The 22,084-nt window shown below is 43.6% G+C and overlaps 1 protein-coding gene across 4 annotated transcripts in view; it reads left to right on the top strand.

Moving 5' to 3' along the window:
• The window catches only part of LOC108439034 (receptor-type tyrosine-protein phosphatase beta-like), a 49,111-nt gene extending 30,314 nt beyond the window's left edge, over positions 1-18,797 (top strand). For 3 of the 4 annotated variants that reach the window (XM_017717199.2, XM_037540522.1, XM_037540521.1), the window contains 21 exons: positions 1,346-1,609; positions 1,909-2,178; positions 2,771-3,034; positions 4,652-4,918; positions 5,857-6,138; positions 6,783-7,061; positions 8,373-8,522; positions 8,801-9,068; positions 9,197-9,303; positions 9,443-9,548; positions 11,115-11,192; positions 11,361-11,378; positions 11,568-11,649; positions 12,603-12,693; positions 12,793-12,869; positions 13,275-13,409; positions 13,496-13,618; positions 13,914-14,077; positions 16,581-16,716; positions 17,342-17,483; positions 18,669-18,797. In XM_017717199.2, the coding sequence (XP_017572688.2) occupies positions 1,346-1,609; positions 1,909-2,178; positions 2,771-3,034; positions 4,652-4,918; positions 5,857-6,138; positions 6,783-7,061; positions 8,373-8,522; positions 8,801-9,068; positions 9,197-9,303; positions 9,443-9,548; positions 11,115-11,192; positions 11,361-11,378; positions 11,568-11,649; positions 12,603-12,693; positions 12,793-12,869; positions 13,275-13,409; positions 13,496-13,618; positions 13,914-14,077; positions 16,581-16,716; positions 17,342-17,483; positions 18,669-18,691 (3,326 nt within the window). In that variant the 3' untranslated portion in view covers positions 18,692-18,797. The remainder of the gene's footprint in view (positions 1-1,345; positions 1,610-1,908; positions 2,179-2,770; positions 3,035-4,651; positions 4,919-5,856; positions 6,139-6,782; positions 7,062-8,372; positions 8,523-8,800; positions 9,069-9,196; positions 9,304-9,442; positions 9,549-11,114; positions 11,193-11,360; positions 11,379-11,567; positions 11,650-12,602; positions 12,694-12,792; positions 12,870-13,274; positions 13,410-13,495; positions 13,619-13,913; positions 14,078-16,580; positions 16,717-17,341; positions 17,484-18,668) is intronic. The other variant, XM_017717200.2, reaches the window with a different exon arrangement.
• Positions 18,798-22,084: the final 3,287 nt, after the last annotated feature.

The raw sequence follows: 22,084 nt of genomic DNA on the forward strand, positions 1-22,084 counted from the left end.
TGCTGTCTGTGATATGCTGCTGTCTGTGCTGAGCTGCTATCTGTGATGAGCTGCTATCTATGAGGAGCTGCTGTCTGTGCTGAACTGCTTTCTGTAATGCGCTGCTGTCTGTGGTGAAGTGCTGTCTGTGATGCGCTGCTGTCTGTACTGAACTGCTGTCTGTGATGAGCTGCTGTCTGTAGTAAGCTGCTGTCTGTGCTGAGGTGCTGTCTGTAATAAGCTGCTGTCTGTGCTGAGGTGCTGTCTGTGCTGAGCTGCTGTCTGTGTTGAGGTGCTGTCTGTGATGAGCTGCTGTCTGTAATAAGCTGCTGTCTGTGCTGAGCTGCTGTCTGTGTTGAGGTGCTGTCTGTGATGCGTTGCTGTCTGTGATGAGCTGCTGTCTGTAATGTGTTGCTGTCTGTGCTGAACTGCTGTCTGTGATGAGCTGCTGTCTGTGATGAGCTGCTGTCTGTGATGTGCTGCTGTCTGTGCTGAGCTGCTGTCTGTAATGAGCTGCTTTCTGTAATGCGCTGCTGTCTGTGTTGAGGTGCTGTCTGTGATATGCTGCTGTCTGTGCTGAGCTGCTATCTGTGATGAGCTGCTATCTATGAGGAGCTGCTGTCTGTGCTGAACTGCTTTCTGTAATGTGCTGCTGTCTGTGGTGAGGTGCTGTCTGTGATGAGCTGCTGTCTGTAGTAAGCTGCTGTCTGTGCTGAGGTGCTGTCTGTAATGTGCTGCTGTCTGTGCTGAGGTGCTGTCTGTGATGCGCTGCTGTCTGTAATGAACTGCTGTCTGTGATGAGCTGCTGTCTGTAGTAAGCTGCTGTCTGTGCTGAGGTGCTGTGTGTGATGCGCTGCTGTCTGTACTGAACTGCTGTCTGTGATGAGCTGCTGTCTGTAGTAAGCTGCTGTCTGTGCTGAGGTGCTGTCTGTGATACGCTGCTGTCTGTAATGAGCTGCTATCTGTGATGAGCTGCTATCTATGAGGAGCTGCTGTCTGTGCTGAGCTGCTGTCTGTAATAAGCTGCTGTCTGTGCTGAGGTGCTGTCTGTGCTGAGCTGCTGTCTGTGCTGACCTGCTGTCTGTGTTGAGGTGCTGCTTATGATGAGCTGCTGTCTGTGTTGAGGTGCTGTCTGTTATACGCTGCTGTCTGTGATGTGCTGCTGTCTGTACTGAACTGCTGTCTGTGATGAGGTGCTGTCTGTACTGAACTGCTGTCTGATGAGGTGCTGTCTGTGATGAGGTGTTTTCTGTGATGCACTGCTATCTTTGCTGAGATGCTGTCTGTGATGAGCTGCTGTCTGTGATGAGGTGCTGTCTGTGATGAGGTGCTGTCTGTGCTGAGGTGGTGTCTGTGTCGTGTGTAGTTCCCAGTAAAGTGAAGAACATCCACATCAGTAACGAGGGTCAGAGCAGCAGTCTGAGGGTGAGCTGGACGCCGGGTCAGGGCGATGTGGACAGTTACTGCGTATCCCTCTCCGGTCCAGGGCGGCCGCTGGACCTCCGACCCGTCCCTAAACACGTTAACGAAATTAATTTCGGCTCCCTTGAGCCTGGTCAGCAGTATGGCATCACTGTCCAGTCCATCAGCGGGTCACTCATCAACAACAGCACCGCCACAGCGCGCACAGGTACCTGCGGCCGCTCAGTAAAGAGTCTGTAATGTGGAAAACTCACCTTTCACAATTTTTTCACAAGTTTTACAAGTTTCAAGCGTATATTTCTCTCTACAGTCCAGAGATAAAACACAGAGACTAAACTGCTCAATCTGTCGAGTTCAATAACTTTTTTTTAATGTATTGTTATTATTAATACATTATTATGTATTCATATTACATATATCCACCTACACCTCAGTTCAGTGTCTGTATCTCTCTCTCTCTCTCTCTCTCTCTCTCTCTCTCTCTCTCTCTTTCTCTCTCTCTCTCAGTGCCCTCCAGTGTGGAGTCCCTGCAGGCTGATGGGGGGGAGAGTGATTGCAGTGTGTTGGTGAGCTGGCATGCAGGTTTGGGGGTCTGTGATGGTTTCAGTGTGCAGCTGCAGGACGAGCGAGGCTCTGTGTTGGCGAGAAGCCTGAAGCTGCGGGACGAGGTCCAGCACGTGTTCACGCGCCTCATTCCGGGGAAACGGTACCGCGTCATTGTCCAAGCGGTCAGCGGTGGGGTGCAGAGTAAAGCGACTGTGACAGAGACTCGGACTCGTACGTACCAGACACTGACTTCTCCTTTAATATGATCAGTGCTACAATTCTTTCTTCTTTCTTTTACTTCTCGTTTACCTGCACCTCACACTTTATGAATATAACATCTGTGATGCATTGCACAGACAGTCATCAAACTGCGCACATCCATCAATACACACTGTAAACACCCAAGCTGTGAATCACACAAGGCTACGTATTTATTATAGTATCTGTAAATACCAGCTGTGTCCGAAGCCTCAGTCTATTTTTAATCACTGCACAGTGAAGTAGCCAAACAGTGTTTAGTTATACTGTAAAAACCTACATTAGTATAATGACAGTAAAGTTGAACTGCATTGAATTTTCTTTGTTTTTAAAATGTTCAACATTCTGAAACTTTCTGTTGTTCGTTTCCAGGATTAAATTAAAACAATTCTACATTTTCAAGAATAATGCTAATTCCTACCAGCATCTCTGTAGGAGCTGATGTTGGCGCCGAGCTAGCAATGGAGTGTCATCACTCCTCCCTCACTGGGTTTAAGAGCCTTACAGCAGGTCTAGTTTAAACACAGATATTTATGATCTGATGGTGAGCCTGTGATCGCTGCAGGTCCAGCATCTGTTCCTGACCTGTCCGTCCAGAGCAGCTCGTCCAGCAGCCTGGTTCTGTCCTGGTCAGTTCCGGAAGGGGAGTTTGATGGGTTTGAGGTTCTCCTCTACAACAGCGCTGAGGCTGTCCAGGACCGCCGGAGCGGCGGGGCCACCATGCTGACCTGCTCTTTTCACAGCCTGACTGCAGGCACAGCCTACAGGGCGCTGATTCTGACCCGCAGTGGACAGTACACCAACCAGTCTTCCATCTGGACCAGGACAGGTGAGTTTTACCTGCATGCATATATATATACACACTCACCGGCCACTTTATTAGGCACCTGTTCAATTGCTTATTAACACAAATAGCTAATCAGCCAATCACATGACCGCAACGGTTGAGTCAGGCTTCTGTTCATCACTATATAACTTAATAATAACAACTTGGACTGCTTTGTAGTCCATATAGTTGCTGAAGAATAAACTTTAGGATGTGACATGGCTGGTAATTTGGGAATTTAGGGGTTAAAATGCAAATTTAAATTATTGAAATCAGTCACAACAGTAGAAATGATCTATTATCAATACCATTTTAGAAATTCCATATTGATGCTTTCCTACATGTTGAAAACAGCCAGTTTTACAGTGTTAAAGAGCTGATTTTTCCGACTTAAGTTTTAGTGTTGAGAGTATAATTTTTAGTTAAGTTCATGGGCCAAGTGGTTGTATATTTATGCTTATGTATAATAAAAATGATGTGTACATTATGCTTTTGCATTACCTTCTCTAAGGTTCCCTTGTCTAGTAAATAAAAGGAACACACATTTCAAGTACTGGAAAACTGTTTTCTTAAACTGATTTGCTGTGAAGCTACAAATCAGCTGAAGATGTTTTCACTCATGTAGTTAACTCCAGGGGAGAGTTTGAAAACGTGAGTGCAGTCATACACATTCAGAACAGTGTACAGGTACAAGTTCAATTTATATAGCACCTTTCACAAACCCAAAGATGCTTTCCATCATCATCATCATCATCAAAAAAAAATTTATACTACAGAGAGGAAAAAAGGAAGGTTTTTAACAGGGATTTGAGGGAAGCCAGAGAAGAGCAATTATGAAGAGTGGAAGATAGAGAATTCCAGATTTTGCGTAGCAGCATTGAAAGATCTGCCACCCATTGTAGAAAGTCTAATTGAGGTAACTGTGAGGAGTCCAGCATTAGAAGATCGGAGAGCACGAGAGGGACAGTATAAAGAAATGAGATCAGTAAGGTATGACGGAGCCAGACCATGTGAAGCCTTGAAGGTAAGAAGAAGGATTTTGTACTTTATTCTAGAACTAATAGGAAGCCAATGCAACTGTCGAAGAATAGGAGTGATATGAGCTGTGTGCTTGGTGTAGGTAAGAACCCTGGTTGCTGAGTTTTGTATGTACTGAAGATGATTGATTAGTTTAACTGGAAGGCCACAGAAAAGTGAGTTACAGTAGTCGATGCGAGAGAAGATGAAGGCACTGATCAACATTTTAGCATCATTGTCACTCAGCATAGGGCGTAAGTGTGCAATGTTACGCAGATGGTAAAAAGCAGTTTTAGTTACGAGCTTAATGTGAGACTTGAAAGTAAGAGATGACTCAAGAAGACAGCTGAGGTTCTTAATGAATTGGGCTGAGAGGATTAGAGATTAATCTAAGTTTACTAAATCTAAGTCCAGTGGCGGCACTTTACACCTCTCCAGCAGACGTTTGGCATTGTGCATAGTGATCTTGAAGCTTGCTGGTTCAGTAGAACATGTTCCATCACTTGTGTGATGTATGTGAATATAGTGTTAATGTCCTGCTGCTATAGAGAATGGTCTAATAAACTGGTCTAATAAAGCTCGCTGTTGTTGTTTGTTGTGTAGTCCCGGCGGCGGTGCCAGTGCTGCTGGTGGAGAGCAGGAACACTACGGGCACTTTGTGGATCAGCTGGCAGGGGGCGGAGGGTGAGGTCAGTGGGTACACTCTGACACTCTACAACCCTGATCAATCCCAGCAGGCTGAGCAGAGCCTGAGGGCGGAGAGCAGAGGCCACGCCTTCACTGACCTGGTTCCTGGGCGCCTCTATACTGCTGTCGTCCGCACACAGAGCGGAGATCTCACCAACATGGCAACCACCAAAGGCAGGACAAGTGAGTGCCTGCTATCAGTTATTTATTCAACCTAACAAGAGTCAGTTATTCATACAGTCTAACGAGAAACTGTAGAACAGACTTGGTTTATATCACAATACCTACATTTAGAGTCAGTTATTCATTCAGCCTAACGAGAAACTGTAGAACAGACTCGGTTTATATCACAATACCTACATTTAGAGTCGCTTATTCATTCAGTCTAATGAGAAACTGTAGAACAGACTTGGTTTATATCACAATACCTACATTTAGAGTCAGTTATTCATACAGCCTAACGAGAAACTGTAGAACAGACTTGGTTTATATCACAATACCTACATTTAGAGTCAGTTATTCATTCAGTCTAATGAGAAACTGTAGAACAGACTTGGTTTATATCACAATACCTACATTTAGAGTCAGTTATTCATACAGCCTAACGAGAAACTGTAGAACAGACTTGGTTTATATCACAATACCTACATTTAGAGTCAGTTATTCATTCAGCCTAACGAGAAACTGTAGAACAGACTCGGTTTATATCACAATACCTACATTTAGAATCAGTTATTCATTCAGTCTAATGAGAAACTGTAGAACAGACTCGGTTTATATCACAATACCTACATTTAGAGTCAGTTATTCATTCAGCCTAACGAGAAACTGTAGAACAGACTTGGTTTATATCACAATACCTACATTTAGAGTCGGCTATTCATTCAGCCTAATGAGAAACTGTAGAACAGACTTGGTTTATATCACAATACCTACATTTAGAGTCAGTTATTCATTCAGCCTAACGAGAAACTGTAGAACAGACTCGGTTCATGTCACAATACTTACATTTAGAGTCAGCTTTTCAGTAATTGAGTTGTGTCCTACAGTTTCTCCTTAGGTTCAGTGTTTAGTGTTTATCAGCGTTGAACCCTCTGAAATGTGTTCTTGTCTCTCTACAGACCCAAAGCCACCAATATCTTTCTCCTATAATGGAGTCACCAACACATCTGTGGAGATGACATGGAGCGCTCCAGAAGGGACGGATTATGATGATTTTGACCTGCAGTGGACCCCCAGTGACCAGCTGTCTGTGCTTAACCCGTACCACAGCCGTATGTCTGGCAGCAGGCTGCTCAAGGGCCTGTACCCCGGCCGGCTGTACCACTTCAGCCTGCGCACCATCAGCAGTTCCGGGGGACAGGGGGCCTACAGCCAGCCCATCTACAGGAGCATTCGCACCAGTCAGTGCTGAACTCGTCTGTACACCCTGAATTACACCACACACGATCTGTATAAACCACACCACACACTGTATATATACACCCTAAACTACACCATTCACCATCTGTACTCCCTAAACTACACCACACACTATCTGTACTCCCTAAAATACACCATTCACCATCTATACTCCCTAAACTACCCCACACACCATCTGTACTCCCTAAACTACACCACACACCATCTATACTCCCTAAACTACCCCACACACCATCTATACTCCCTATACTACACCACACTCTATATTCCCTAAGCTACACCACACACCATATATACTCCCTAAACTACACCACACACCATCTGTATTCCCTAAGCTACACCACACACCATCTATACTCCCTAAACTACCCCACATACCATCTGTACTCCCTATACTACACCACGCTCTATACTCCCTAAGCTACACCACACACCATCTATACTCCCTAAAGTACAGCACACACCATCTGTACTTCCTAAACTAGACATCCCACCCATGCCTGTCAACATATGACAGATTATCTATAAAACCTGAACAAAATCACTGTTGAAGGTCAGACTGTTCTTTACTCTGCTCTGTAGTTTTTTCTGTCTCTTTGAATCTCATGTATGTTTTCTCTCTCAGAGCCTCGGAGGATTCAGAGTCTGCACTGTCGGCCTCAGAGCTCCACCGCTATCTCCTGCTCGTGGAGTCGCCCGGAGACAGACTTTGACTCCTACACTGTCGAGTGTTCTCGGCAGGACTCCCCTGCGCTGGTGTATTCTCAGAGAACGGCGCGAAACACCACGCAGTACCACATCACTGAGCTGGAGCCGTACAGACGCTACAGCATCTCCGTCAAAGTCATCTCCGATACCATGACCAGTGAGGCCGCCGAGGACAGTGTAGTCACCATGATCGACCGTGAGTGCTCTGACCTCGTGTGGTCAAAAAGAGAACTGTAGTTGAACCGGTCAGCTACTGAGCATTTGCAGCCAATGTTCTGAGACCGAGAGCTACACTTTGCGTAGTCAAACCAAAAATGTTCACCGTATTTAATCCTTGATCTGTTTTGCTTTTCATTTAATTTACATTATATAATTAGCACCACAATATCTGAGATATTGACACCGTTCTTACTAGAATGTTCAATCTGATCAGGAATGGTGTGCTTGTATACAGCTTTCGATCACATGCATGGCTTCCATTCAATGAATAGGAATCAAATGCAGAATTTTGTAATTGGCAAATGTTTGTGCGCTCCATGTATTTATCACGATAATGCAAGTACTCTAGAAAAATCCAAGCAACCATCTGGGATACCTTAGCAACCACCTTAGATGCCATAGCAATCACCCAGCAACACCCTATCAACCACCAGAGATTGGATAGCAAACATATAGCAGCACCCATAAAACCACATAGGACAACATAGAAACTACTTAGCAACACCCTAGCAACCACCAGAGATACCATAACAACCTCCAAACAACACCTTGGCAATGAAACACCATAGCAACAACTCACCACCTAGCAAACACCTGGGATATCATAGCAACACCCGTGCAATATCTTAGCAACCACCTGGAATACTGTAGCGTCCACCTAGCATCACCCTTGCAACCAAGTGGAATATAATAGCAACCATCTAACAACACCTTAGCAATAACCTGAGACACCATAGCAACTACTTACCAATGACTTAATAACCACCTGGGGTACCATAGCAACCAGTTTAGCAACACTTTAACAACCACCAAAATGCCATAGTAACTGTTTGATAGCCCCCTACCAACTGCCTGGGAACTGCTCACGCTACACAATCACTCTGCATCTTCTTCTAGTTATTTAAATATAATTATACAAATAATTACATATTTTGTTACTTAATAAATTACATGTACTTTTAATTTACACTCTGGATCATCATGTCTGCTCAACTGTTTTAATGGCAGAAAATTACAAACATCTTTCTATAAAACAAGTATTTAAATCATGATCAAATATCTCCTCTTCCACTTATGATCATTAATAATCTGCGTTTTCCACATGGTTCCTGCTCCGGTCTGTGTCAGAATGATTGTGTTTTGAGGTGTGAACAGCAGAGCTGACCTCAGAGGCTGAAAAGGGCTCATATGAAGTCAAACTGAATCTTGTTTTATATTGAAGTGAGATGCCAGGTTGCTGTGTTTCGGTGTTGATGTGTTCTGACAGTAAGCTGTGCTGTTTTTGCAGGACCCCCGCTGCCCCCCCTGTCCACACGAGTCAGCGAGGTGACGGCGCACATCACCAAGTCCACCATTGACTTCCGGTTCAACTGCAGCTGGTTCAGCGACGTAAATGGAGCCGTGAAATTCTTCACCATCGTCGTGGCTGAGTCTGATGGTCTGTGTGCGCTCATCTCAAATCTTCAGATTCAGATTATAATCTCAGAGTTAGACAAACCTGATGACCCTATCCGTAGCCCAGCTGGATTAGAGTCCGATTTCTGTAACTGAAGTGATTGGAGGCAAGATCTGTGTTTTAATCCGGTGCGAATCTGCATTGTGTGCAGTTTTTACAGTAATAATTGTGGAGTGTTTTTAATCCGGTATGAATCTGATGCTTTTACTGGATGTTGTTATTGTTATTCTCAGGTTTGGTTTTGCTGTGTTTGTTTGCAGATAGTAAAGACCTTCAGCCTGAACAGTGCCACCCGCTGCCCTCTTACTGGGACTATAGAAGCAACAGCTCCATAAAGGTGTATCAGACTGGCTATTTTCAAAGTGACTGCGGCGAGGGTCCCGAGAGTGCCACTCAGGGTTTCGACATCGCACTGGGCTCAGGCATGAACATCCTCGGGGGCAGCTGTGACCATCGACACAGTAAAGATGTGACCAGAGATCAGCCTGAGTTCTGCGATGGGCCACTCAAACCCAGGACTACATACAGGTGCTTCACCTGCTGCTTGTTTAACAGAGATTTTTATAGAGTTATAAAATTTATCACAGCAGGAAAAACACAAACATGCAGAACAGTGTTACAAACTCTCTCTCTCTCTCTCTCTCTCTCTCTCTCAGGTTGAGTGTTCGGGCGTTTACGCAGCTGTTTGATGAGAACCGTGTTGAGTTTTCATCTCCTCTCTTTACCGATACCTTCATGTCTCTGCCTTTAATGACACACACAGGTATTGCATGCACACACACACACACACACACACACACACACACACACACACACACACACACACACACACACACACAGACATACACTCCTCACTATGCAGTCAGTCTGTGTGTTATTGTGATGGTGCTGTGTTCCTACAGAGCCTGTTGGGGGTGTTATTGAGGGAGTGAGTGCCGGACTGTTCCTGATTGTTTCGGTTGTGGGGGTCAGTGTGCTGCTGATCTGCAGACAGAAAGCTCATAAAGCGTGAGTAACTCTGACGTTCATGTTAAACAACTGTGGCACCACATGCACTCTGTTACAGGCAGTACGGCAACTAAGAACTGTCCACTCCATAACGCCGCAGACTGAACAGTTATCAGTACGGCAACTAAGAACTGTCCACTCCATAATGCCGCCGACTGAACAGTTATCAGTACGGCAACTAAGAACTGTCCACTCCATAATGCCGCTGACTGAACAGTTATCAGTACGGCAACTAAGAACTGTCCACTCCATAATGCCGGCGACTGGACAGTTATTAGTACGGCAACTAAGAACTGTCCACTCCGTAATGCCGCCGAATGGGCAGTTATCAGTATGGCAACTAAGAACTGTCCACTCCGTAACGCCGCCAAATGTGCAGTTATCAGTACGGCAACTAAGAACTGTCCACTCCGTAATGCCGCTGAATGGGCAGGTATCAGTACGGCAACTAAGAACTGTCCACTCCGTAACGCCGCCGAATGGGCAGTTATCAGTACGGCAACTAAGAATTGTCCACTCTGTAACGCCGCCGAATGGGCAGTTATCAGTACACAGAATAAAAACTCTCTCCCACTCTGCATGTGTGGAAACTGAACATTCAGTTCTATCAAGTTAATCTCAGAGCATACTGTGCTCTGACTGGGTGTCACACCACACTGGACACAGTGCTCAGACCACAGCGTGAGTTGCTGATCTTTTATTTTTCATTACAGTCCTACACTGTGTTCCTCCTCTGTTCCTCTGTCTCTGTACTGATTCACTGCAGTGTTTGTCTCAAAGCCCCCACTCACCAAACACTGTCAAAAATTTGAAACTGCTGTTTTTAATGAAGATACACACACCTGCGCTCTACAACTCCGAGCACTGGTCAGGTTCTCTGCGCATGACAGCACCACTTAAATGACTATATGGAGACCACAGAAGCCTCAGTAGATCACTTTTAACTTTCTCTGTGTCAGCTTTAAACAGTCACAGAGAAAAGCAGCAACTTTTTTTTTCACAAAAGTAAACCTTTAAAATTGATTTAGGTTAATCTCAAAGCATTTAGCAGCTTTTAATACAGCTATCTTTGTGTGTTTGCTAACGTTTCTGTGTCCCATGTTTTTGTTTTGGCGCAGCCTCTTTCTGAAAAATCGCCATGTCTCTGATTGGTTATTTTGCCTTGCAGTTAAACTTTCCTGTGATAATAGGCGGTTCATGGCAATTTGTGTTTGTGATTGTATTTGTGATTGTGTTTGTGTTTGTGTGTGTGATTGTATTTGTGTTTGTGTGTGTGATTGTGTTTGTATTTGCATTTGTGTTTGTATTTGTATTTGTGATTGTGTTTGTTATTGTATCTGTGATTCTGATTGTGTTTGTGTTTGTATTGGTGTTTGTGATTGTGTTTGTATTTGTGTTTGTGATTGTCATTGTCATTGTGTTTGTGTTTGTACTCTCATTCAGTCCCCACACAATGTTACAGTTATGAGGTGAATCTGTTTATCAGTCATTTCTGTAGCTACTCTTGTTGACCTGTTAAGGGTCAGGAATGTCTAGTCATTGTGTTTTTTGTGTGTTGTGTTTCAGTGTGCAGGAGCCTGTGGTGCGGATGAGTGTGAGGAGAGAGAGATCAAACCATACAGGCCCGCACTCTGCCATCAGGGGGTACAGCTGTTTATAACATTGTATCTGTGATGTTTGTGAAACATTAATATTAGAGAGGTTTTGTATTATTTCAGTTATGAGCTGCGACACAGTGGTGAAAACTAAAAGTAGTAGAAATACACACCATTATTCTGAATTTCTCATTTAATTTGTAATTTGGTTTTTCAGGAATCGGCGAATCTCCAGGTATGTGTGCACTTTCATGCCTTCACTCTGTAAGTTAAGCCTCCTCTGTGACTAAATTACAGCATCAGTGGTGAAAAACAGGACCAGGGTTAATCTGCAAATGAAAAATGGCCTTTATAATCCACCTTTCTGTTACAGAATCATTACTGTTGTCTTTACCATTTAGATCTTCTCTCATTTTATTTTCAGCCCAATCAAACTCCTGCAGTTTGAGGTGCATCTTACTAAACTACAGGCCGACTCCAACTACCTGCTCTCACAGGAGTATGAGGTAGTTATGAACCTATAATGTACTTTCACTATAATGAAACAGTGAAAGGAGTCTTGAATCAACACTGACCCACTGACTGTATTTATTGACAGTCCATATTCACAGCTGACCATATTCCCTACTGACCACATACGCTGCTGAGCATATTCACCACAGACCGTATTCACTGACAGACCATAGCTGTATTCACTGCTGACTGTGTTCACCACTGACTGTATTCACTGTTGACTGTATTTATTGCTGAACGTATTCATCGCTGACTGTATTCACCGCTGATTGTATTCAACACTGTATGTATTCACTGCTGACTATGTATACAGTCAGCTGTATTCACTGCTGACTGTATTCACCACAGACTGCATTCACTGACTGTATTTACTACTGACTGTATTCACTGCTGACTGTATTCACCGCTGACTGTATTCATTGCTGACTGTATTCATTAATAGCTGTATTCATCGCTGCCTGTATTCACTGCTGACTGTATTCACCACAGACTGCATTCACTGACTGTATTTACTACTGACCATATTCGCCACTGACTGTATTCACTGCTGACTGTATTCACCACTGACTGTATGCACTACTGAGTGTATACACCACTGATTGTATTCAGCCTTGTATGTATTCACTGCTGACTGTATTCACCACTGACTGTTTTCATTGCAGTCTGTATTCATCACTGATTATATTCATTGCTGACTGTATAAACCGCTGACCATATTCATTACTCATTGTATTCACCGCCGACTGTATTAATTGGTGACTACTTACCGCTGACTGTATTCACCACTGACTGTATACACCACTGAGTGTATACACCACTGATTGTATTCAGCCCTGTATGTATTCACTGCTGACTGTATTCACCACTGATTGTATTCATTGCTGACTGTATTCATCACTGATTGTATTCATTGCTGACCATATTCTCTTCTGTTTTGTGTTTGCAGGACCTGAAGGACGTTGGGCGTAACCAGCCACTGGACACAGCATTATTGCCGGAGAACCGCGGGAAAAATCGCTACAATAACATCCTGCCCTGTGAGACTGTTTACTGTGAACAGGTCCAACTTTATGTCCTGCTGTCTGACTAAGACACACAGCTTCTCATGACCTCCTGTTTCCTTGGTTTTATTTCAGATGATTCAACCCGAGTGAAGCTGTCCTATGTGGATGATGACCCCTGTTCAGATTATATCAATGCCAGCTACATTCCTGTAAGGCGGTTCGTCTGCTTGTGAATCTTAATTTAGAAGAAAAAATCTCATTTACACAGTTTTCAAATAGCGTTGAGCTGCTGAGCAAATCTGTTAGAGACCACTGACTCTGTGTTTATGAAAACAGACAGAGGTCAGGTTTGATGATATTTATCTGTAGATCAGCTTTCACATGGCTACACACACCTACATTACCTGGTTATGATGACTGACAGGAACCTACACAACCATTTATAAAAGCTCATTCCAGTCCGAGTCATCTCAGAATTGAATACTACATATATTCACTATATTTAATGTAGTTTCATTTACCAACACACCATTTTTGTAGTGCATTTGGGAAGTTTTTTGCTGTAATGTCTGGGGATCAGCTGGTCAGTGTTGCTGTGCTGGATTGTTTTAAAGGGGAACAACTTCAGGAGGGAGTATATTGCCACCCAGGGGCCGCTGCCCGGCACCAAGGACGATTTCTGGAAGATGGTCTGGGAGCAGAACGTCCACAACGTGGTCATGGTGACACAGTGCGTGGAGAAAGGGAGGGTACGTGGACGGACGAGTCTTTCGTGATGTTCAGGTGACCACTAGACCAAACCCCACTGACCTCTCTATGTATGTGTGTCCTGCAGGTGAAGTGTGATCACTACTGGCCATTTGATCAGGACTCGCTGTACTACGGAGATCTCATCGTCCAAATGCTGTCTGAGTCTGTTCTCCCAGAGTGGACCATCCGGGAATTCAAAATCTGCAGCGTGTGTACAATAACATCAACAACAACAACAACAACAATAATAATAATAATAATAATAGTAATAATAATTATAATAATAATAATGATGATAAAACTTCAGTGGTAGAATTAATATCCAGTGATATAATTACATTAAAATGATATCCTCAAAAAGATAGGAAGAGTATAAATAACAGCCAAAAATTTGGGACAGTTTTGGGACCCCCACCGTCAGATAAGACCACCAGGTTAGAACCCCCCAGGTGGTTTGCGTTTGAGACCCCTGCTTTAGACCTTCTTCTGTGTTTCTTCTGCAGGAAGAGCAGCTGAACTTCTCCAGAATCGTGCGTCAGTTTCACTACACGGTGTGGCCAGACCACGGGGTCCCGGAGACCACCCAGTCTCTGATCCAGTTTGTGCGGACTGTACGCGATTACATCAACAGGACCCCCGGCTCCGGACCCACTGTGGTCCACTGCAGGTCAGTGTGGGGTCTTTATAGATTGATTAAATGAGTTATCGAGGGGACTGTTCTGATGATTAATCTTTTTCATTTCAAGCCAAACTGATGATTGAATAAACTGATGAAAATACAGTTTACAGGACCTTCCAACAATCCCTTTCTTAGAAAAACATATAAAGACATTTTTAAGTACTTTAAATAAAAAATAATGCAGCAAATCTGCATAAATGTGTGTCCAGCTGGTAGGCTCCACCTGGTACTGTGATGTGGACAGTACACTGTACTATCAAGGTCTCTGCAGCTATTAGCAAATTCCATTTTAATGCATTTTATATCATTTTAATGCCACTTTGATCATTTGTTTTAGATCATTGATCTTCAATGTTGCTTTGAGCCACTAAATTCATAAACGTCTCACAGCTGCACATAATATTATCATACTAGATCAACATTTACTGCAGAAACCCTCCCCTTTATAAACCCTTTATAAGTAATCTGAGTTCATCGGCGTAATGTTGCTGATTTACAGTGATTAGAGCTGGACTATTCAGCTTGTTTTTGGCTAAATGTAGGTTATCCCTGAAGGACAAACTGCTGAATACAGTACAGTTTGAGGTTTTTAGCTCACTTCAGTGAGCTTTGAATATCTGCTGTTGATTACTATTGAAGCTCCAGAGCCCAAAAAATGGTACTCGGGACAGTAATTATCTATCTAACGTATCAGTGTTGGAGCAAAGCTCGAACTGATTCTTGTTTCCTCCGCCTCAGGGTTCAGTTCTGTTCCAGTTCTGCTTAAACACTGACATCCGAAGCATTTGAAACGTGTAACAGATGTGAGGAACATTCTTCACTCTGTATGTTACAGTTTTACAGTGAATCCTCCAGTAAAGTCTAACTGAATATTGTTGGAGGAGCCTGTCTACCCTGTTAGCCTGTCTGCTGAGATGTTCAGCCTCAACCTAGTTCAATAAAACTTTTACTTCATATACACACAATGTGTAACCATAAACATTTAATTTGACCTCATTCATAATAACTGTATCTACAGACGTATGTGTGTTCATGAGATCCTGCTGGTGTGGATTTCCTCTCTTTCAATAAAGTTTACAAAAGTGACTTGATTGCTAACACTTTATTGTTCAAATGCTAAATAATAACAGTCACAATAATAACAATCACAGTCTTTTCACTGAGAATGTACATTTTAAGGTCAGCTGGCTGGGAGTGAGTTAAATCATACACACCTAAAACAAAAAGGTGAATCACTGAATTTATAGTGGTCGTTCATTATTTATATGTCTGCTTTTAGACTTAAGATGGTATGTGTGGCCATAACATTTCTCTGTTGTGTGTGTTTTCGGGAACCTGGTCACTCAGACACGTAAGGACCCTGTATTTTCATTGGTTAAAGTTAAAGCTTGCCAGTTATTGGGTTTGCGCAGTGATTGGGTTTGCGCAGTGATTGGGTTTGCGCAGTGATTGGGTGTGCATTGAAATTGAAATGCAGTGTGTAGATGTGACGGGCAGCGAGGTAGCGGACGCATGTGCGGAGGTAAGCGACTTTTATGGAGGGCAAATCCAAAATCAGGGTCATAACGGTCCAGGGTCAAAGAGCCGATACGTACAGATCGTGGGGTAGACATGACAAACCAGAAACAAACAACAACAGATATTCAAACAAAGCAAACATCCAACAGAGCAAGGACAAAGACCGATATAAAGACCAGCAAAGACAAAGTGCAAACACAAGGCTTAAGTAACAAAGGGTAATGAGGGACAGGTGAACACAATCAGGGGCCGAGTAACCAAACAGGGGGCAGGACTTAAACCAAAACAAAAAGGCACATGGAGTGGGAGGAGCCAATCGTGACAGTAAACATTGGAGATGCCTTGTATACACTGAAGACGCAGTGCGTGAACATTGAGGATGCAGTGCATGAACGCTGAAGATGCAGTGCGTGAACATTGAGGATGCAGTGCATGAACGCTGAAGATGCAGTGCATGAACGCTGAAGATGCAGTGCGTGAACATTGAGGATGCAGTGCGTGAACATTGAGGATGCAGTGCATGAACGCTGAAGATGCAGTGCGTGAACATTGAGGATGCAGTGCATGAACGCTGAAGATGCAGTGCGTGAACATTGAGGATGCAGTGCATGAACGCTGAAGATGCAGTGCATGAACGCTGAAGATGCAGTGCGTGAACATTGAGGATGCAGTGCATGAACGCTGAAGATGCAGTGCGTGAACATTGAGGATGCAGTGCATGAACGCTGAAGATGCAGTGCATGAACGCTGAAGATGCAGTGCGTGAACATTGAGGATGCAGTGCATGAACGCTGAAGATGCCGTGCGTGAACATTGAGGATGCAGTGCACTCTGTGTTCTTGTTGTCCATAACAATAGCAGTTATTTTTTCATTGTATTTTAATGAAGTTGTTTGTTTAAAGATGTGGATCTTCTAAAAGCTGAAGGAGTTTGTTTATCTCAGTGAAAACGCTCTGTGTTTTCTGTCCCGCAGTGCTGGAGTGGGCCGTACTGGAACCTTTATCACGCTGGACCGGGTCCTTCAACAGCTGGACACTAAAGATACGGTGGACATTTACGGAGCTGTGTTTGACATGCGGCTTCATCGCTCTCATATGGTTCAGACAGAGGTGAGATCTGACCCCTCAACCCTGACCCTCCAAAAATACAGAATTTGGTTCTATCCAAAATGGCCCTCTGATCACTAAACCCTACACTCATAAATCTGGATCACAGTGTAGAACCGTAATACAGGGTTTGGGACGCTCCGTCATGCAGGTCGGCGCATTACTGTATGTTATCATTACTTATGAATCAACATAAACTCTGTAGATGTCCTGTAGTCGGTCCACTATAACCGCTGAGTCTGACCACAACATCAGAATATCACACCTGTAAAGGTGTGCAGAGATTCAGAGAAACTGCTTGAATCCTCACACCAAACAATGCAGTGCATTGTGGGTATCTCATATCCACTCGGGTACATCGGTTGTACACTGTTTTGTGTCCGAAGATACAGTGAAGAACATCCAGCGCTCTCACGATCCTGCAATGCACAGCGATAGGTAGACTGCAAACTAGGCACACTAGCATTATACCCATAATGCACTATGAATAGTGGTTATTGTCATTCATTATAATGGTGTTCTAGATAGTGCCTGATGTAGGGAATAGTGATTAGGAGAACGTGTTGTTTATTGTATGTAATAAAGCTGAGGTTCTTTATCTGCCTGTTTGTTTATGTCTGTGTTCTAGAGTCAGTATACTTACCTGCACCAGTGTGTTCGAGATGTGCTTCGTGCGCGGAAGTTGCGTAACGAGCAGGAGAACCCTCTGTATCCCCTCTACGAGAACGTGTCTTCAGATTACCACAGAGGTCAGCACGTCCTCTGTTACGGTCAGTCATGAGCAGCTCTCAGTCAGGTGGGCAGGATTAGTGAGAACAAAGCACAGCTGACACTGAAGCACCGGCCGAAACATCTGACCTTCAAGCTGGGAATTCTCAGGAGGACATTCAGTAGCAGCAGTCACTCTCTCTCTTACTCTCTCTCTTACTCTCTCTCGCACTGTCACTCTCTCTCTCTCTCTCACTCTCTTTCTCACTCTCACTCTCTCGCTCTCTCTCTCAATCTCTTTCTATCTCTCTCTCTGTCTCTCTCTCATTCTCGCTCTCTCTGTCTCTCTCACTCTCGCACTTTTTCTCTCTCTCGCTCTCTTTCTCACTGTCACTCTCTCTCTCTCTCTCTCTCTCTCTTTCTCACTCTCACTCTCTCACTCTCTCTCTCAATTTCTTTCTATATCTCTCTCTGTCTCTCTCTCATTCTCGCTCTCTCTGTCTCTCTCACTCTCGCACTTTTTCTCTCTCTCTCTCTTGCTCTCTTTCTCACTCACTCTCACTCTCTTGCTCTCTCAGTCTCTTTCTATCTCTCTGTCTCTCTCTCTCATTCTCGCTCTTTCTCTCTCTCTCTCTCTCTCTCTCTCTCTCTCTCTCTCTCTGCCTCTCTCTCTCTCTCTCTCTCTCTCCTTCATTTGTATTGACTTAGCTGCTATTTTCTTGGTCACATACATAATCAGAGCTGTTGGCGCTGTTGTCATCACTGAGCAGGTGGGCACAGTGGTGGTCCTGCCCTGTTATATTGGGGTTCAGTGGAGATGGTTATGTTATTGTGTGCAGCCAAATTCAATCATTAATCATCTGCAGTGAGAGAATGATCCACCACCCAAATACTACCTGCTCTGTGAGGGTCCATGGGGGTCCTGACCACTGAAGAACAGGGTAGCAAAGTAAGCAGAGAAACAGATGGACTACAGTCTGTAACTGTGGCACTATACGGTCAGTGGAGCTGATACAGTGGTCAGTGTGTGCTGACAGTGTCTCTTGTGGTGCTGTGAGGTTTCTGTGCTGTAGAGTGGCTTTAGTTCAGTGTTAGTTCAGTTAAATGAGTCCCTTTATTAGCCAAAAGCTGCTCTGTCTGCTGTTACTGCAAATGCTTGTTTGGAGCAGCTTAATTCAGTCTCAGTGAAGTTGAATGTCCACATGATGACCTTTCAGACTGTATGTATGTGTTTATTCCATGTGCAGACGCTGTGTACAGCCGCCGTTAGAGATGCATGGAATGAAGGATGAAGATGTCCACCATATCCCTGTGGAGTTTTATTTTTATAAAGTATTTATAAGTGCTTTATAAATGTTTTTCAGCTGTGTATAATGTGTAATATATATATATATATATATATATATATATATATATATATATATATATATTAGCATAAATGCAATATAATATGTAAATATGCCACTTCATCCAGAAATCCTCTTTATTTTTTACATAAGCTACTGTACAAGACCGTTTGAATGTTGTGCGCTGTGTCTCATATGAAACACTGGAATGTTTTTATTTTGTATTATTTTTCAGTTGATTTTTATATAATAATATATAATGATGCATCTTCTCCACAGTAACCTTCTCCGTTAGTAACACCGTAATAAAACAGTAGCTACAATAAACCACTTAAAAGTCTTATAAGATCGTAATATAAAGTGATTATACGGAGTTAATTTGCACATGCGATCACAGGTTGTATCAGTAATTTACTAATATAATGTACATAATCAAATATGAAAGTATATCAGATTCTTTAAAGATCGTATAGAACTTTATGCCTTAATAATTCATTGTACAATAACAGTATAAACGGTGTATGAATTGAACAGTGATGCTTTGTTGTTTTGTGTCTGAACTGCATTTAAAGTGAAACAGTGAAAGTGCTGAATGTTGATCTGTAAAGGGGAATTCCACCCATTTTCCAGTTTGGTGTGAAAGGGTTCAGATGTCTTCATAGTGGTGGTGATAGGAACCAGGGGTCGCCATGAGTACAACACAGATTTATTTATTTATATTACATTTTATTTACCATCCAGAACCTACACAAGTCGTCTGAGTTTATATGGAATGTTGATGATGGAAAATAGTGGAAAATCTGGAATAATACATTTTCTTTGGGAACTATTTTGCGTCACAGCGCCCTGCATGTCTCCCTCCACCATGAATGGAGTTTAAGCTCTCTAAACTATCATAAAACAGCGTCTCAGTCATCAGGCAGTGAAATCAGAACTGTTTCATGTAGTAACTTTCTGTGAGGAGCTTTTAGAGGGGGACGTCTGGTTCCTATCACCACCACTGTGAACAGTTCTGACTCTGTAAGTATATCTAGAACAGAGCGTTTCACACCAAACAGCTATTTTAATATGAATTTTAAAAATCATTGGAGTTGCCCTTTAAGATGAGAATATTTCCATTTCTATGTATATGATGAACTATTGGAGTCATAGTGAAATGGTTTAAAGGTCCATAAATGGTCAGACTAATTATCGTCACCTGAAGTGCAGTTTTAGTGTAGAGTTTTTGCTGTTGGTCACTGAGAGACTCTTGATTCTGAGAGACTCTCGATTCTTATATGGATTAAATTCCCTGAAATTAAAGCGAAACTCTACTCTCTGCATCTCAAAACTGTAATATTCTGCAGAAATAGTTTAAAAGAGATAAACTTCAGCCGGGAGTGACAGACTGAGCCTAACCCAGACTCGGTTTTCCTGGTGAGGCTCTTAGATGAGACTCTTAACTCATCATGGTCACCAGGGGGTGCTGCTCTGCTGGCCACACTGACATATGACACATTTCCCTCATATAAATAAGTACGTTCAGCCCAATGATGTCATGATTGCCCCGTAACGTCATGTCAGCCAGAAATGTAGCCAGATTTTACACTGAACTCACTTAGAAATGTAATAAAGTCTAATACTGTAATAACTCAAAATAATAAATAAGATTTCATGATACTTTGACATTTTTTTACAGCACACAGTGTTTTCTGCTCAGGTTTGACTGATTTACTGATTTTCTATCATAAACATCATTACTTTGCTCTGTTTTTGAGGCCGTGTGAGTTCAGCAGGTTTACAGTAGAACGTAAAGGGTCGAGACTCTCCGTCCAGGCTGGGCTGCTCAGCTCTGAGGTTCTGCAGGAGAACTTTAATAACAGCTCACATTCAAATAACACATTCACTTACAAATATATTGCACTTTCAATACTGTAAATAAACTATCAGTGAAAGTATTGTTACCTTATGAGTTAAGACACATTTCTAAGATGACTGCATTCTTGGGACGTTATTACAGGATCTCTTTAACCTCATTTCAAATCCAGAGACTCGTCAATAAACACGATGGGTATCCTGTCCCTGCGGCGCTGCAGGATCACGGGGTTACTCTGAAGAAGCTGTATGTTAATGTTCATGAAGGACATTTGATCTTCAGATATTTCACTAAAATGATTTTATAATAAATACTTTATTCCAGCCGAAGTTATTTGTTGTTATTCTCGGTTTCAGCTGCTGTGGATTCATCTGCGCTGTGTCTCAGAAGAAACAAAGATATTTTTAACATTTTTTAATATGATTTTGTACATATGTGCCAAAAGCTAGAGAACACAGTTATAATTATATCTAGAACAGACGTGACTGTGGTTTTATGTGATTTGTCTGTGAATATGGAAGGAACATTAATGACTGAAGGTCTGGATGTTCTGCTGGTCATCACTGACCGCAGCTGTGTTTGGTGGAGCATTGTGGGGCTTTTAACTAAGTTCTGTACATTGTGAGAGAGCAAGTGATCACTTTTGACCACTAGGTGTCCCCGGCGGCGCGTCCTGTGGAGCATCGCTGCTGTCGATGGTCAGTTCCCAGAGCTTCAGTCCAGCTGGAGCTCATTAAAGCCCTGAGCAGCCGCGCTGTGAGAAAGCGGCTCAGCGAAGCTCTGGAGACTCACTAACATTAACACTGAGGAGAAGCTGCACATCAGAGTTCAGAGGAGCTTCCATCACAGAGACGGTGGAGAGTCAGAGACACGGCTGACCCCTTTCCTCCCTCCCTCTCTCCCTCCCTCTCTCCCTCCCTCCATCCCTCTCTCTCGCCTTCTCTTTCTCTCCCCCCTCCCTCTCTCCATCCCTCTCTCTCCATCCCTCCCTCTCCCTCCCTCTCTCCATCCCTCTCTCTCCCTCCCTCTCTCCATCCCTCTCTCTCCCTCCCTCCATCCCTCTCTCTCCTTCTCTTTCTCTCCCCCTCCCTCTCTACTTCCCTCCATCCCTCTCCCTCCCTCTCTCTCCCCCCTCCCTCTCTCCATCCCTCTCTCTCCCTCCCCTTTCTCCCTCTCTCCCTCTCTCTTTCTCTCACCCCTCCCTCCCTCTCTCCCTCTCTCCATCCCTTTCTCTCCCTCCCTCTCTCCCTCCCTCCCTCCATCCATCCCTTCCTTTCTCTCCCTCTCTCCCTCCCTCTCTCCCCCTCTCCATCCCTTTCTCTCCCTCCATCCCTCTCTCCCTCCCTCCATCCCTCCCTTTCTCTCCCTCCCTCTCCCTCCCTCTCCCCTTCTTTCTCTCCCCCCTCCCTCTCTCCCTCCCTCTCCCTCTCTCTCCTTCTCTTTCTCTCCTCCTCCATCCCTC

This window comes from Pygocentrus nattereri, chromosome 8, assembly GCF_015220715.1.
Source record: "Pygocentrus nattereri isolate fPygNat1 chromosome 8, fPygNat1.pri, whole genome shotgun sequence".
Lineage (NCBI taxonomy): Eukaryota > Metazoa > Chordata > Actinopteri > Characiformes > Serrasalmidae > Pygocentrus > Pygocentrus nattereri.